This window comes from Rattus norvegicus, chromosome 4 (assembly GCF_036323735.1).
Source record: "Rattus norvegicus strain BN/NHsdMcwi chromosome 4, GRCr8, whole genome shotgun sequence".
NCBI lineage: Eukaryota > Metazoa > Chordata > Mammalia > Rodentia > Muridae > Rattus > Rattus norvegicus.
Window position 1 is genome coordinate 14,726,892 of NC_086022.1, and position 12,441 is coordinate 14,739,332.

The following is a 12,441-nucleotide window of genomic DNA, read 5'->3' on the forward strand; positions in this document are numbered from 1 at the left end:
CCTCTCCCTCTCCCTCTCCCTCTCCCTCTCCCTCTCCTTCTCTTTATTTAGAAAAATCTTTGAGGGCAGTAAGATGGCTCAGTGGGTTAGCTTGCTGACCTGAGTTCTATCTCTGAGCCCGACAGGGTGGAGAGAGAAGATCAACTCCCACAAGCCCACGCAGACGAGCCCACACACACAAATTAATAAATAAATACATTTTAAAGCTTGTTTTCTAATCATAGTCTTGAGTTAACTAAGAATAACAGAAAAAAACTGTGAGCGTGACCACCCTTGAAGGGCGCTAGAGCGCCGGGGTGAGATAGAGTGCACGCACACAAGGATATTCCTGGGGCATTGTTTACATAGCTTGTACTAGACCACCGAATAAAAAGATGTTGAATCCCTGTTCTCCTGAATGACAGCATTCCCCCTTAGAGGGAGGATGGAGGCTCAATGCCTCAGGAAGCTAACAAGACTGGGAAAGCCCTTCTTATAATTATGCATAATTAAGCAGTTACTGAGGAAGAAGAGACTCATCTAGAGAGCTACTGACACCACTGCCCAGGGATTACCCATGAACCTGTAAGCAGCTTCTCATCCAAGTGCCTACAGGTGATCCAATAAAAGAATTGGTTCACCAAGCTATGCTTGGGTAGAATTATTTCTTATCTAAAGGAATAAAGCCCCATCTGAAATGAGCAGACATTTATCTGTGCCTATCCAGGAAAAGTCACCCAACAGAAGACAAAAATCTGCATTTAAAACAAAACAAAAATGAAAACTTAGTAAGAAATAGCGCTAATCAAATAACAGAGGATTTCTGCTGGCCTATTGTAGCCTCCATGTTCTCTTACTGTTGGCAAATGCATGAGCACAGGGTTGGCAAGGCGATGTTTAATCTGCCAACACTCAGAGATGACTGTAAACCGAAAGGCCTGTTTGGAAGACACAAGGCCCAGGGAAATAGAACAAAATGAAGGATGAAGACAGTGTGTTCAACCGGACGCTTGGCGAGTAAACAAAGCCCGAGAGCCCAGAACGCAGACTGTGGGTTTGGATCAGCTTTGGAAAGGCGAGAGAAGATGAGTAGGCCTTTGTTGTCTGTGCTGGACAGCAGCCTCTCGCTTGTTTTCCAGCCTCAGCAGCCCTTTAGAAGAAACCCTGACATCTGCTTGAACTGAATGGTTTTGGGGAGTGGTCTTGGCAGAAACAGGAGATGGGTTAGAGAATGACAATCTGGGAGGAATCCCAGAGCCTAAGTGAGTGCCAACCTGTGTGTTGGTCCAGAGAATATAGTGTTTGTTTTAATTTTATTTTACCTTTAAAAGGTGTTAGATGCTTTACCTTGAAGAAAGAGAAGAAAATAGAATGTGGACATCCCCACCCAATCAGCCCAGCTCAGTATCACACGTGGTGTTTGGGCATGGTGGGGGGACTCAACTGACACTTGACTAAAGGAGAGTTGGGGGTGGGGAGAGCTCCAAATCTGTCCCCAGGAAGGACAATGCAAAATGACAACCAGACTTCTTGAGATGCAGTCACCACCTGCTGGAAAAGTAGAGCCCTTCGTTTATTTTGAGACTGTCTCTCTGTGTGGCCCTGACTAGCCTGGTACTCTCTTTGTTGACCAGGTTGGCCTCAAACTCGGAGTTGAACCTCCTGAGTGCTGGGATTCGATGTATACACTACCATGGCTAGTTCCTGGTGTACTTTTTAAAATACAAAAATGAGGACTAACTAGAGAGATGTCTCAACAGTTAAGAAAACTTGCTGGTCTTACAGAATGCCTGGGTTTAGCATCCACAGGGGACAATTCTATACCGCTCCAGCTCCAGGGATCCAAGGGGCATCTACAGGCACCTGCATACATATAGTGTACATACAAACATACAGGCACATGCAGATACACATGAATACGTCTTTAAAAATATACAAAAGAGCGCTATGAACAAAGTATCTACAAGCTTAGCTAGTCCTTGCTCGAGGGTCTGGTTTAAGAAGTAATCAGACTCTCAAGGAATGGCCAAACAGCATGTTTTCCCCCTGCACAAAGCGGAGTTTTTACATTTTAACTTTGGAAGAAAATCATTCCCATCTCTTCTTCAAAAATCACCTCGCTTTGTTTCTGAAGAGGCCATAAAGCAATCACCACATGCAACTAATCACAACGATCGATGACACGAAAGGGCCAGTTACACTGAGGGAAGCTTCCCAGTTGGGATTTGGATTGCCAATTGATCCAGAAACAGAACCTGTGGTACGGGCTCATCTGCAAGTAGCTACCAGCAATGAACACCTGCCTCCGTTTCTCAAAGACCCTCCGGCTTTGGTCCTACTTCTGCTGATCAGTCAGCATCTTAGGGGAGGGGGCCCAGCCTGAGGGACCCCGCTCCTCTCTGTGCCAGGACCCAGGGAGCAAAGCTGAGACATCACCCTTCCTGGGATGCTCAGTGGCTCACATCTCAGGAACGACTTCTGCTTGCTGTCCAAAGAAATCCAGCGATGTGTGCATCATGTCCGATACACATAAAATGCAACAGCAAATGTCTTTGTGGACAGAAGATCGAAAGGCAGCATCCTAAACTAAGAGCGCTGGGTGGGAGTATCCCCACATGTGGCAAACAGCTGGAACTCCTGGGGCTGAACACTAAGACGGCTGCAAGCACACGGCTCTTCTTCAAGGAATATATATATATATATATATATATATATATATATATATATATATTCTCAGGAATATAAATAAGCTGCCCCCTGCTCCAGTATCTGGCAAAATCCCACTTCTTTGACCCACCTGGGGAGTTTTTTCAGCCATTCTGTTCTGTTTTTAATAGGCTGGGCAGTTTGAAATATAATTGATAATTATGACCACCTTCCTCAACTTTGCTTTCTTGAAGCCTAGCTGATAAGGAACAGAAATAATAATTTTCTAGCTGGGTTTGGCTCTCGGTTTTATAGCTAGCAGGTAGGTAGTCTGGCTATCCAATCTCTACAGAAATGGCAAGAATTCGTTCACTACCCTGAGCCTCTATGAAGAGTAAATAACGCTCATGGTATCATAAAATTATGTTCACAACAACATTCATTGAACTCAATTACACTCCCGCTGCCAGGACACATATGCAATCCAAACTTTGGAAAATCGTAATCCCTCCCCCCATCCCAGAACCAGCTTGGAACAGTGCTTCGTTTTCACCAATAAAAGCAATAATTCTAAAGACTCAATGTAACAGTGAGTTGTTACATTGTGGTTGTGCCAGTATTTCAGAATGCCAGCAAATGACGGTATCTGTCTACACTAAGGGGCTCCAATGAGAATTAGTACCTTTTGTGCTTCACCAAGCAACGGATTACACTTTTGCTCTGTCTAGTTAAAGCAGCTTTCAAACACTTCGAATGGAGAAGTATATAAGCAAAGTCTGGGTGAACCACTCAGGTGGCAAGCACCTTGTATTCAGACACTCAGGTGCCCTGCATCCAAGAGACGGCAGGGTTCACAGCACATGCCCTAAGCAGGCGTACTTCACGTCTCCCCAGCCTTCTCAGTTTCCAGTCAGGTTTCAGTAATCACTGGATATGTGATTAAATATATTAATAATGTCTGATTTGGAGCCAGACATGTGGCACACACTTGGAATCTCAGTCCTTGGGAGGCTGAGGAAGGAAAAGACGGAAGGAAGGAAGGAAGGAAGGAAGGAAGGAAGGAAGGAAGGAAGGAAGGAAGGAAGGGAGGGAGGGAGGGAGGGAGGAAGAAGAGAGAGATTGAGTTAGAGAGAGAGGCAGAGAGAAACTGGGAGAGAGAGAGAGAGAACGAACTACTTTGGTAAAACTGCCCAGTCCTCTGCTTGAAGCACACTCTCGCCTTTACTCCTATAGTTGAGTAAGCCATCGCTTCCCTCCTTGGTTTCCTGTGGTTAAATAGTTTTAGTGGTTTCTCTTCTCAGTATAAAAGTAGGTGCTATTTTTAGCCTTTTACTCAAGTTGCTGCTTCCCCAGAGCAGCACGTAGTTTACCAAGGATCAAAGCCCTCCTAAAGAAGGTCAGTCTTGACATTTCTATAAACCATGGGCCTTGTTCCCATATGGTAGCTTTTTTAAAAAAAACAGAGCTTTTTAATATTTTTAGAGACGTACATAAACGTTTGCCTGCAGGTATATAATTACATATGTAGCACAGAGATGTCTTCTACCTGTACAGACCAGAAGAAGATGTCGGATCCTTAGAACTGGAGTTACAGACAGTTGGGAAACACCATATGGGTACTGGGACTGAACCCAGGTCTTAAGAAAAACAACAAGCCATCTCTCTAGCTGCCTCCCCATGACATGTTTTTTTAAGATTATTTAATAAACCATTTACAAGGAAGAAGCTTTGTGTCTTTCAGGTGATGGTTTAATTATAAAAATAACAGGTGGACAAGCCCAAATCATAGCCCATTCTGCTCCTTCAATGACACCATCAACTGATGGCTCATAAAAGACAAACATCTGCTCTTGAAACTGGGACAGCCCAGTAAGATGTGGGTAAATTCAGTGTCTGTCAAGTGTCCATTTCTTTTTTTTTTTTTTTCTTTTTTTCGGAGCTGGGGACCGAACCCAGGGCCTTGCGCTTGCTAGGCAAGCGCTCTACCACTGAGCTAAATCCCCAACCCCAAGTGTCCATTTCTTAGACAATCATGTCTTCCTTGTCACATCATGAGGTAGGATGGATTGAGTTGGGTTTCAGGGATCTTTAAAAAAATGATGACCAATCCAAACCATAAAGCCATAGTTGTCACCTCCTAAAGCCATCACACTGTGGATCAGGAACTACACATTCAAATCCAAGGGGACACATCTGGGCTACAACCCTAGACTACGTACATGTCACGGTGGGAGGGGACATCTCATCGTGTTGCCCTCCCTTCCTTGACTTTGGCAAGAGAGAGGAAGTATAGTCAGAGGACACTTAAAACTAGTCAATAATGGAGAGGGGCTGGAGAGATGGCTCAGTGGTTAAGGGCACTGACTGCTCTTCCAGAGGTCCTGAGTTCAAATCCCAGCAACTACATGGTGGCTCACAACCATCTGTAATGGGATCTGATGCCCTCTTCTGGTGTATCTGAAGACAGCTACAGTGTATTCACATAAATTAAATAAATCTTTTAAAAAAAAAGTCAATAACAATATCGTGAACCAATAGTGAACTGGCTTCTAATAAGTCAATTAGGACAAAAGACAAAAAGGGCCTTCTCGTTATCCTAATACTTTTAAATGAAAACACACAATGTTGATAAGGCTGTAATAAAACCAACAAATTCCTAAATCCTTTTGTTCTTCAATGAATGTATATGTATGTGCGTCTCTGTGTGTGCGGGCCACACATATGTGGGGAGAATGGAGGCTGGAAGAGGGCGTGGGATCCCCTGGAATGGAGTCAGAGGCCACTGTGAGCTACATGATGTGGGGCCTGGGGACCAAGCTGGGGTCCTTCAGAAGAGCAGCAGCACTTTCGACCTCCGAGAAATTTCTTCAGCCCCCTAAATCCTTTTGACCATGTAGATAACCATAACTTCCATTGAATATTAGTTTAGAAGAAATCAAAGCTTTAAAAAAAATGTCGTAGTGTTTTACCGTAAGACAGTCTCAACCTTGAACCTTAGAGGAGTAAACCAATAGAAAAACTGTATGTATAAAAATATATAAAAACGAAATATTATCTTTACTGGATAAAAGAAAACAGTGTGGTACTAGGACTTACACCCAAGATCTCATATATGTGAGGCAACTACCTTACCTAACCAAGTTATTTTCCCAGGAAACATTTGGGTAATGTCTAGAGAGACTTAAATGCCCAAAACCAGATCAAAAAAATTCAAAGGAATCATTAGAGTTCATTATGTCACGCAAAAACACTAAAAGTGTTTACGAGTTTGTATCTGATCAAACGCTTCTAGATTACCATAACTACTAAATGAATTCTACAAATCTATGACAGAGACGAAGAAAAGTGGAGAGAGTGGGCGGTTATGGACTGGAAACTACAGAACTGCATTAACTTTCTTCTGACCAATCATGGTGGTAACAGATGCCTGGAATCCCAGCAAACGAGGGGGCTCAGAGTACAGGCGGGAAGGCATCTGTCTGGCAAGCACCTCAAGGACCCAAGTCCAACCCCAGCATGAAAACAGGACAAAGAAAAGAAACCCTCAGTGGCTTGTCAGTTAAATGCCATGGTTCGTAGTGAGAAGAAGCAGCAGGTTGTCCCCTATACAGCATGGCCTTCCCTGTCATCCTCCTGCATCAGGAAGGTTTGGCTGGCTCTGCACTTGCTTCTGGACAGTTAGTCAGTCTATTTTCAATGGCCTCTTAGGACCCAAAGAGCCAACAAACCAGTGTCCATCTGTCTTCTCCTGCCCCAGTATATGACGGGGACCTTACAACTGGTCCTCCCCAGCTGTCCATGCAGCGCCAAGGATCCAAAAGAATCAAACACAAATAAAAGGGCTCAGCACAAGGGGCAGCAGCCGCTGCTGCCAGGAACTAAAACTCCCCAGGCTAGGCCGGGCTGTAATTACCAGACGTAGAGCCAAACCCAGCAGAGGAGCTGAAGCTTTTAACTGCCAGGATATTCTTTTCTACTCACCACACCCCCACCCTCCCTCTGTAGCCAGAAGATTGCAGACAGACACAAAGCCCCCTTCATGACAGTGAGGCCATCCAGCAAGCCACCGCCTCACTTTAGAGGAATGGAGAAGCTGCTCTGAGAGAATCTAGAAATCCCAGCCCAGTTTACTTAAAGCTTTTATGGCCGGAAATTGTGTGTATGAGGGTGCAGGGGGTGGGGGGTAGGTATGTGTGTGTCTGTGTGTGTGTGTCTATGTGTGTGATTGGCGTGTATGTGATGTGTGTGTATGTGTGGTGTGTGTGTGTATGTGTATGTGCATGCATTCATGTGTATTTGTATGTATATGTGTATATGTGTATCTATGCGTGTGATGTGTATGTGTGAATGTGTCTGTGTATGTGTGCTGTGTGTTTGCATGTATGTGTATGTATATGTACATGCATGCATGTGTATATATATATGTGTGTGTGCATGCATGTGTTAATATATGTATATATGTGTGTATATTTGTGTGTGTGCATGTATGTGTGTGTATGTGCATGCATGTGTTAATATATGTATATGTGTGTATGTTTGTGTGTGTGTGTGTGTGTGTGTGTGTGTGTGTGTGTGTGTACGTGTGTTTGAAGGAAGGCTTACAAATCAGGCAACATTGGATTCCAGCTTCTCTAAAGACATGTTCCAAGAGCTCCTTCAGTAAGAGGCTTTGTGGCAAGTATTGGTGGGCGGTCCCTGGTTCAAGTTGGGCTCTGTTATTTTCTTCAGAAAACCTCCCTCTTTAAACAGTCCTAAGGCATCACATAACATCATATCAGTGATTGGTTATGCAGGCTCTCAAGCTGCCCTGTTTGGAGGCCAGGCTGCAATTCCCCTTGAAAGCACAGTAGCCTCAGGGGCAGCAGAGGTCTTCACATGACGGCTTCACCCTCAGAACAGGACTTACCTTCATAAGAGGTAACGGGAGCTCTTCTGTCACAAGCTTCATTCCAGGAATTTCCTATGCCGGGAAACATGAATGCAACATATCAACCACCACACTCAGAGCCACAGGAAGTGTCTTCTGCATAGGCAGCAGCCGAGGACAGCCAGTGTCCTGTGTGATAACCTCTACTTTACATAATTTTCTAGGACAAAGATCACAGACAGGGCAGTGTGTCTCTTGCCTTGGAAAATGAAATAATCTTTTTTTTTCTTTTTTTCTTTTTTGGTTTTGTTTTGGTTTGGTTGGGAGTTTTTGTTTGTTTGTTTTGTTTTTTCAGTTTGTGTTTTCTTTGCTTTTATTTTCGAGAGGGTCTCTCTGTGTAGCCCTGGCTGTGTCCTGGAATTCACTCTGTAGACCAGGCTGGCCTTGAACTCACAGAGATCCACCTGCCTCTGCCTCCCCAGTGCTGAAGTAAAAGGTGTGTGCACTCCACTATTACTCTTTAGATAACAGCTGACCAGTTCTCTAAAGAGAGAGGAACAATTATTGTTAGAAAACACAGCGCAAATACTGTATGTTTAGACATTTCTACTTAAGAATGAGCGAGGTGAATTACATCGGAACCATTAAAGTCACAGTTAAACCTTCCCTCTCTGCCCTCCCCTTTCACTGTTTGTAGCACAATTTGGTTCTTTCCTCTCTAGGAGGAACGAGAAATGAATGGGACTCTCACACACTGCGGTCCACCAGGTCTCAGGGACAGGAGCGCCTCATGCAGAATGTCCGCACAGTCTAGTGCTAAAACCTGTGGGGTTCATGCTAATTAACCCCACCCTGGCATCCTGCTAACAAGTGAATGTCAGACAAGCCTGCTGAGCCAAGGAAGACAGATAGAGGCAGGAGAATCAGGAGTTCAAGGCCATCCTCAGCTTCACAGTAAGTCTGTGGTAAAATCTCCACATGTTCCTTTGACCGCTGCCCAGAACAGCCCTGAGATTTCAGGCTCTGTGGTGGTTAATCTCTGACACGCCTGAGGCATAAACTCATCAGGTGGACTGAGGTGGGAAGACCAGCCTTACACACAGGCATCACCCTTCCTTATTGGACTGCATAGAGATTAAATCCAATGGGGCTGGGGCATGTATAGCTCCCTAGCTTCTGGCTGTGCTGCAGTATGGCCGGCCAGCTGCTACCACCATGCTTTCTCCACCTCAAAGGATTGTATCTAGAAAGCTGTGGGGAAATATCCCTTCTCTCTTAAACCAATTCCTGTGTGTGTGTGTGTGTGTGTGTGTGTGTGTGTGTGTGTGTGTGTGTTTACAGCAAGAAAAAAAAGTAACTTATGTAAGTTCTAAATAGCATTTTCAAAGGTACAATAACTATAATTACAACGCAAATTTAGAATTAGCTACGGGGCAAGAATACTCTACCTTCTAGTATTTTACTTAACTGTATAGAAGGCCGTCGAAATGTATAGACTTTGGGTATGATTAAATCCAGTGTGTGGGTTTTTTGGTGTTTGTTTGTTTTTGTTGGTGTTTCAGTTTTTATAGCAGTATTTATTTTAAAAAAATCCAACTGCTGGTTAAGTGTGGTGCTCTACATCCATGATCCGAGTGAGAGACTTCTAGGCCAGCCTGAGCTAAATAGTGAATTCTTTGTCTCAAATAAAAAAAACAAAAACAAAACCCTAAGTCAATCTTTCCATCCAGATGTGTGAACTTGCTACTTCCTGTTGTAGCAAGCGTTGGGATGATTGTCCCCCGGGGAAGGGTAACACTTGCATCATTGCCAAAGATGAATTTGAATGCACAGAGCATGGGATGGGAGGAGCCCCTCTAAGGGAATTTATTCCAACCACAAGAAGTTTTAAAGACACTCAGTAAACCCCAAGCTAAGCCGATCGAGGTTGTAACTGTGGGTTTCTCTACGTTTTCTTGTGGGACTTCCTGGTGTCGCTTTGTGTCTGTCCACAAAGTCTCCTGGGCCCCAGAGAGCCTTGAGAAATGAACACATGAACCCCTGCCTGTTGGGATGGTGGCCTCACAGAGCATGCAGGTAAGAACACAGCACACTGCTCCCAGCCTGCCTTTCCACCCCCCCAGTCACAGGACAGAAGCGCAGTGGGCAACACACAGAGGGAGCTAAGGTGCGTATTTCCTAACCGGATGGTGTAAGCTGCAGACTTCCTGCCACATAACCACACTCCACCTATACATTCGTAAGTCATTTAAAAGAAAAACGAAGTGGGTGCTTAGAAAAAGGAGAAGCCCGGACTCCCCCACCCCTTTGCAGTTTTACACCGTAGCAAAGTAATCTATTAACTATAATCCAAAAAAAGAAGCCGAGAAGGCCTTTGGGAGAAGACTGCTATTGTTAGAAGTTAATCAAACATGCCTGCAGTCCCAGGACTTGGGGCAGGCGGATCCGGGATTTAAGGTTGTCCTCAGCTCCACAGGCATTTGAAGCAGGTCAGGCTGGGTTATATGGGACCATGTCTCAAAACAAAAATAATAAAATAAAATAAAACAAAATTAAAAAAACTAGCTGAATCAAACACACTTGAATATTTTTGCTTTTTTTTTTTCTTTAGACAGGATCTCACTGCTACGTAGCCCAGGCTAACCTCCAAGTAAAGATCTTTCCTCCTAGGCCTCCTGAGTGTCGAATCTCAAGCATATGCCTCTACCAACTGTGTTGAGACATAGACAAGATACAAAGTGAAAAGTGTCACAATTTATCTAGTACATGTTTCCCAATGCCTATTGCCTAAATTAAATGTATTGCTCCAAATACCTTTTTAATATAACTCCGGTTTCAAGGCCACGCACACTGTCCCACCCTCCGACTGAAAGGGGAAGAGGCGGGCTCTGCAGGCTGCCCTCACAGAAGGGCGGCCATGGCGCCTCGCTGCCCACGGTAAAGGCGTCGAGACTGACAGGAAGCAAGACTTTGATTCACCCCAGAGCTTCTGAGTCGCCTGATTTTCTTTATTAATCTTATGAAAACAGGGAAAGGTGTCCCGAAAGTCAAGCTCTACCGCATACCACAGCGGTCTAGCCACTCCTCCTCGTACATGAAACCTATTGAGTACTTGAATCCGGTCAACACAGCTATTTTATGTCCTCTTATAAAATAGCATCACTGAGCTTTAGTTCTGCCTGCCAGAAGAAAAAGTGGCAATCTGCCCATCGTGCCTGCTGCTTTATGTAAATACCTCTGGCCAACGTCACTGGAGGCTGAGCATCCTTGGCCCAGGTACACAGCAGCAGAAGTGAATGAGATTTGGCTTTTAAAAGATGTTTAGATTTTGAAATCCTTCATAAACATGAAGCCTTTTAGTGGGAGAACAGAAATCTAAACACGAAATTTATTTGCCTTTCGTAACACACACACACACACACACACACACACACACACACACACACACACTTTAGAAACATGCCTTTGAGTCTTCCCAAAGCATCCAACTCTTACTGACACAACAATACTCCTTTTGCATATGCATTTCAGAACACGTATGTATATATAAATGCATGCGTGTATATAGGATTTTACCACATAGGACAAATTTTTCACATGTGGCATCATATTAGCCTTCAAAATGCTCCAGATTTTGCCACATTTGGGTTTTGGATTTTCCGATTAGGGTTGTCTATACAGTCTAATGAGAGATTTCACTTCAGCTGCTTGTCAGTCAAAACAGAAGTGAAATTCTAAAGCTGGTTACCATATCAGGAACGGTCCCCCCACCCCCCACCCCCAACCCACAGCGGGGAGCCCACCGTGACTCTGTGAACTTACTGTGTCCCATGTCAGCACAGAGGAGTAGGGTAAGAGCAGGTCCACGTCATCCAGCCCTGGATACACACTCCAATAGGAGGACGCTGAGCAGATTTTTAAAAAGAGGCACAATCGAAATGGAGAAGTCAGCGTAGTGATTTAACCAAATCCAGTAAACCGACAAGTCCTCACCACCTCATTCATGTCTCTGGAGGTTAACCATTATGATTTTATCTACAGCTTAAAATGTTCATGTGCTCCTTTTACAATGAGAATAGTATTTTTTTTTTAAAAATCATTTGGTACTGCTTCCACCCAGATGACATATCACTCATACATGGCCAACCAACCTAAAACCAGGCTAAGAAAGATGCATTTCACTCAAAATTTTGTTTATAAGGTTATAGGATCAAAATCTGATCTTTATCTCCGGAACCACAGCTTCTTGCAAAATCCACAAGAGGATGAAATCTCGTTGGCCACTGATCGCAATGAAGTTTAAAAACCCAAGAATCTCCTAAACAGCTTTTGACAGAAGCCTCCGTTATTAACTTAGCAATTTTCCTCAAGCGAAGGGCGGAACACACAGCTTACCTCACAGTGTCAGCAACACTTACCAATTAGGAATTCTTGAATGAGGTCAAATGAATGGCAGGCAGAGACACGCTCAGAAACCCACTGAACGATCTTTAAAAAGAAAGGCCACAGAATCCTGCTGGCTTTTAAATCTGTACTGTGTCCCAGCAAAGTAATACAAAAATATGTAATATATAATATATGTATAATGTATAATATATAATGAATGAAGTTATAAAATTCTATATCTACTTTGGAGTGTCCTGGAAATATACCTATAGCTTAAAAACCAATATAGTCCTGGCTGAGTATGATAGTATTTGTTATTGGTAGATATCCTTTTAACAGAATCCTTTGGGTAGCCTCCAGAAGAACCTTCCTCAACCCAATATGCATTTTTTTCAAGAATTGATGGTGTTATGCAAAGTGCTCATCAAGAGATCTACTGGACACAGGACACACACTGGGCTTACAGACACCAGCCTAGGGTTAAAGTCCACCACAGAGCGAACACCATCACACCGCTCACCGTGAGGAATGCCTCGGTGCTTCCCTTTCAGCTGACAGAAATA

At 43.9% G+C, this 12,441-nt stretch overlaps 1 protein-coding gene across 8 annotated transcripts in view; it reads right to left on the reverse strand.

Annotated features, from left to right (window-relative positions):
- Gsap (gamma-secretase activating protein) overlaps nt 1–12,441 on the reverse strand; it is a 94,821-nt gene that overhangs the window by 21,655 nt on the left and 60,725 nt on the right. For 7 of the 8 annotated variants that reach the window (XR_005503210.2, XR_005503209.2, XR_010065635.1 and 4 more), the window contains exons 17-19: nt 11,911–11,980; nt 11,315–11,397; nt 7,532–7,585 (exon numbers count right to left, since the gene is read on the reverse strand). Coding sequence is in view for 4 of the 8 variants with exons in the window: in NM_001395028.2 (NP_001381957.1) it covers nt 7,532–7,585; nt 11,315–11,397; nt 11,911–11,980 (207 nt within the window). In the remaining 4 variants the exon portion in view is untranslated. Of the gene's footprint in view, nt 1–7,531; nt 7,586–9,907; nt 10,009–11,314; nt 11,398–11,910; nt 11,981–12,441 lie in introns of all 8 variants that reach the window. The other variant, XM_039107498.2, reaches the window with a different exon arrangement.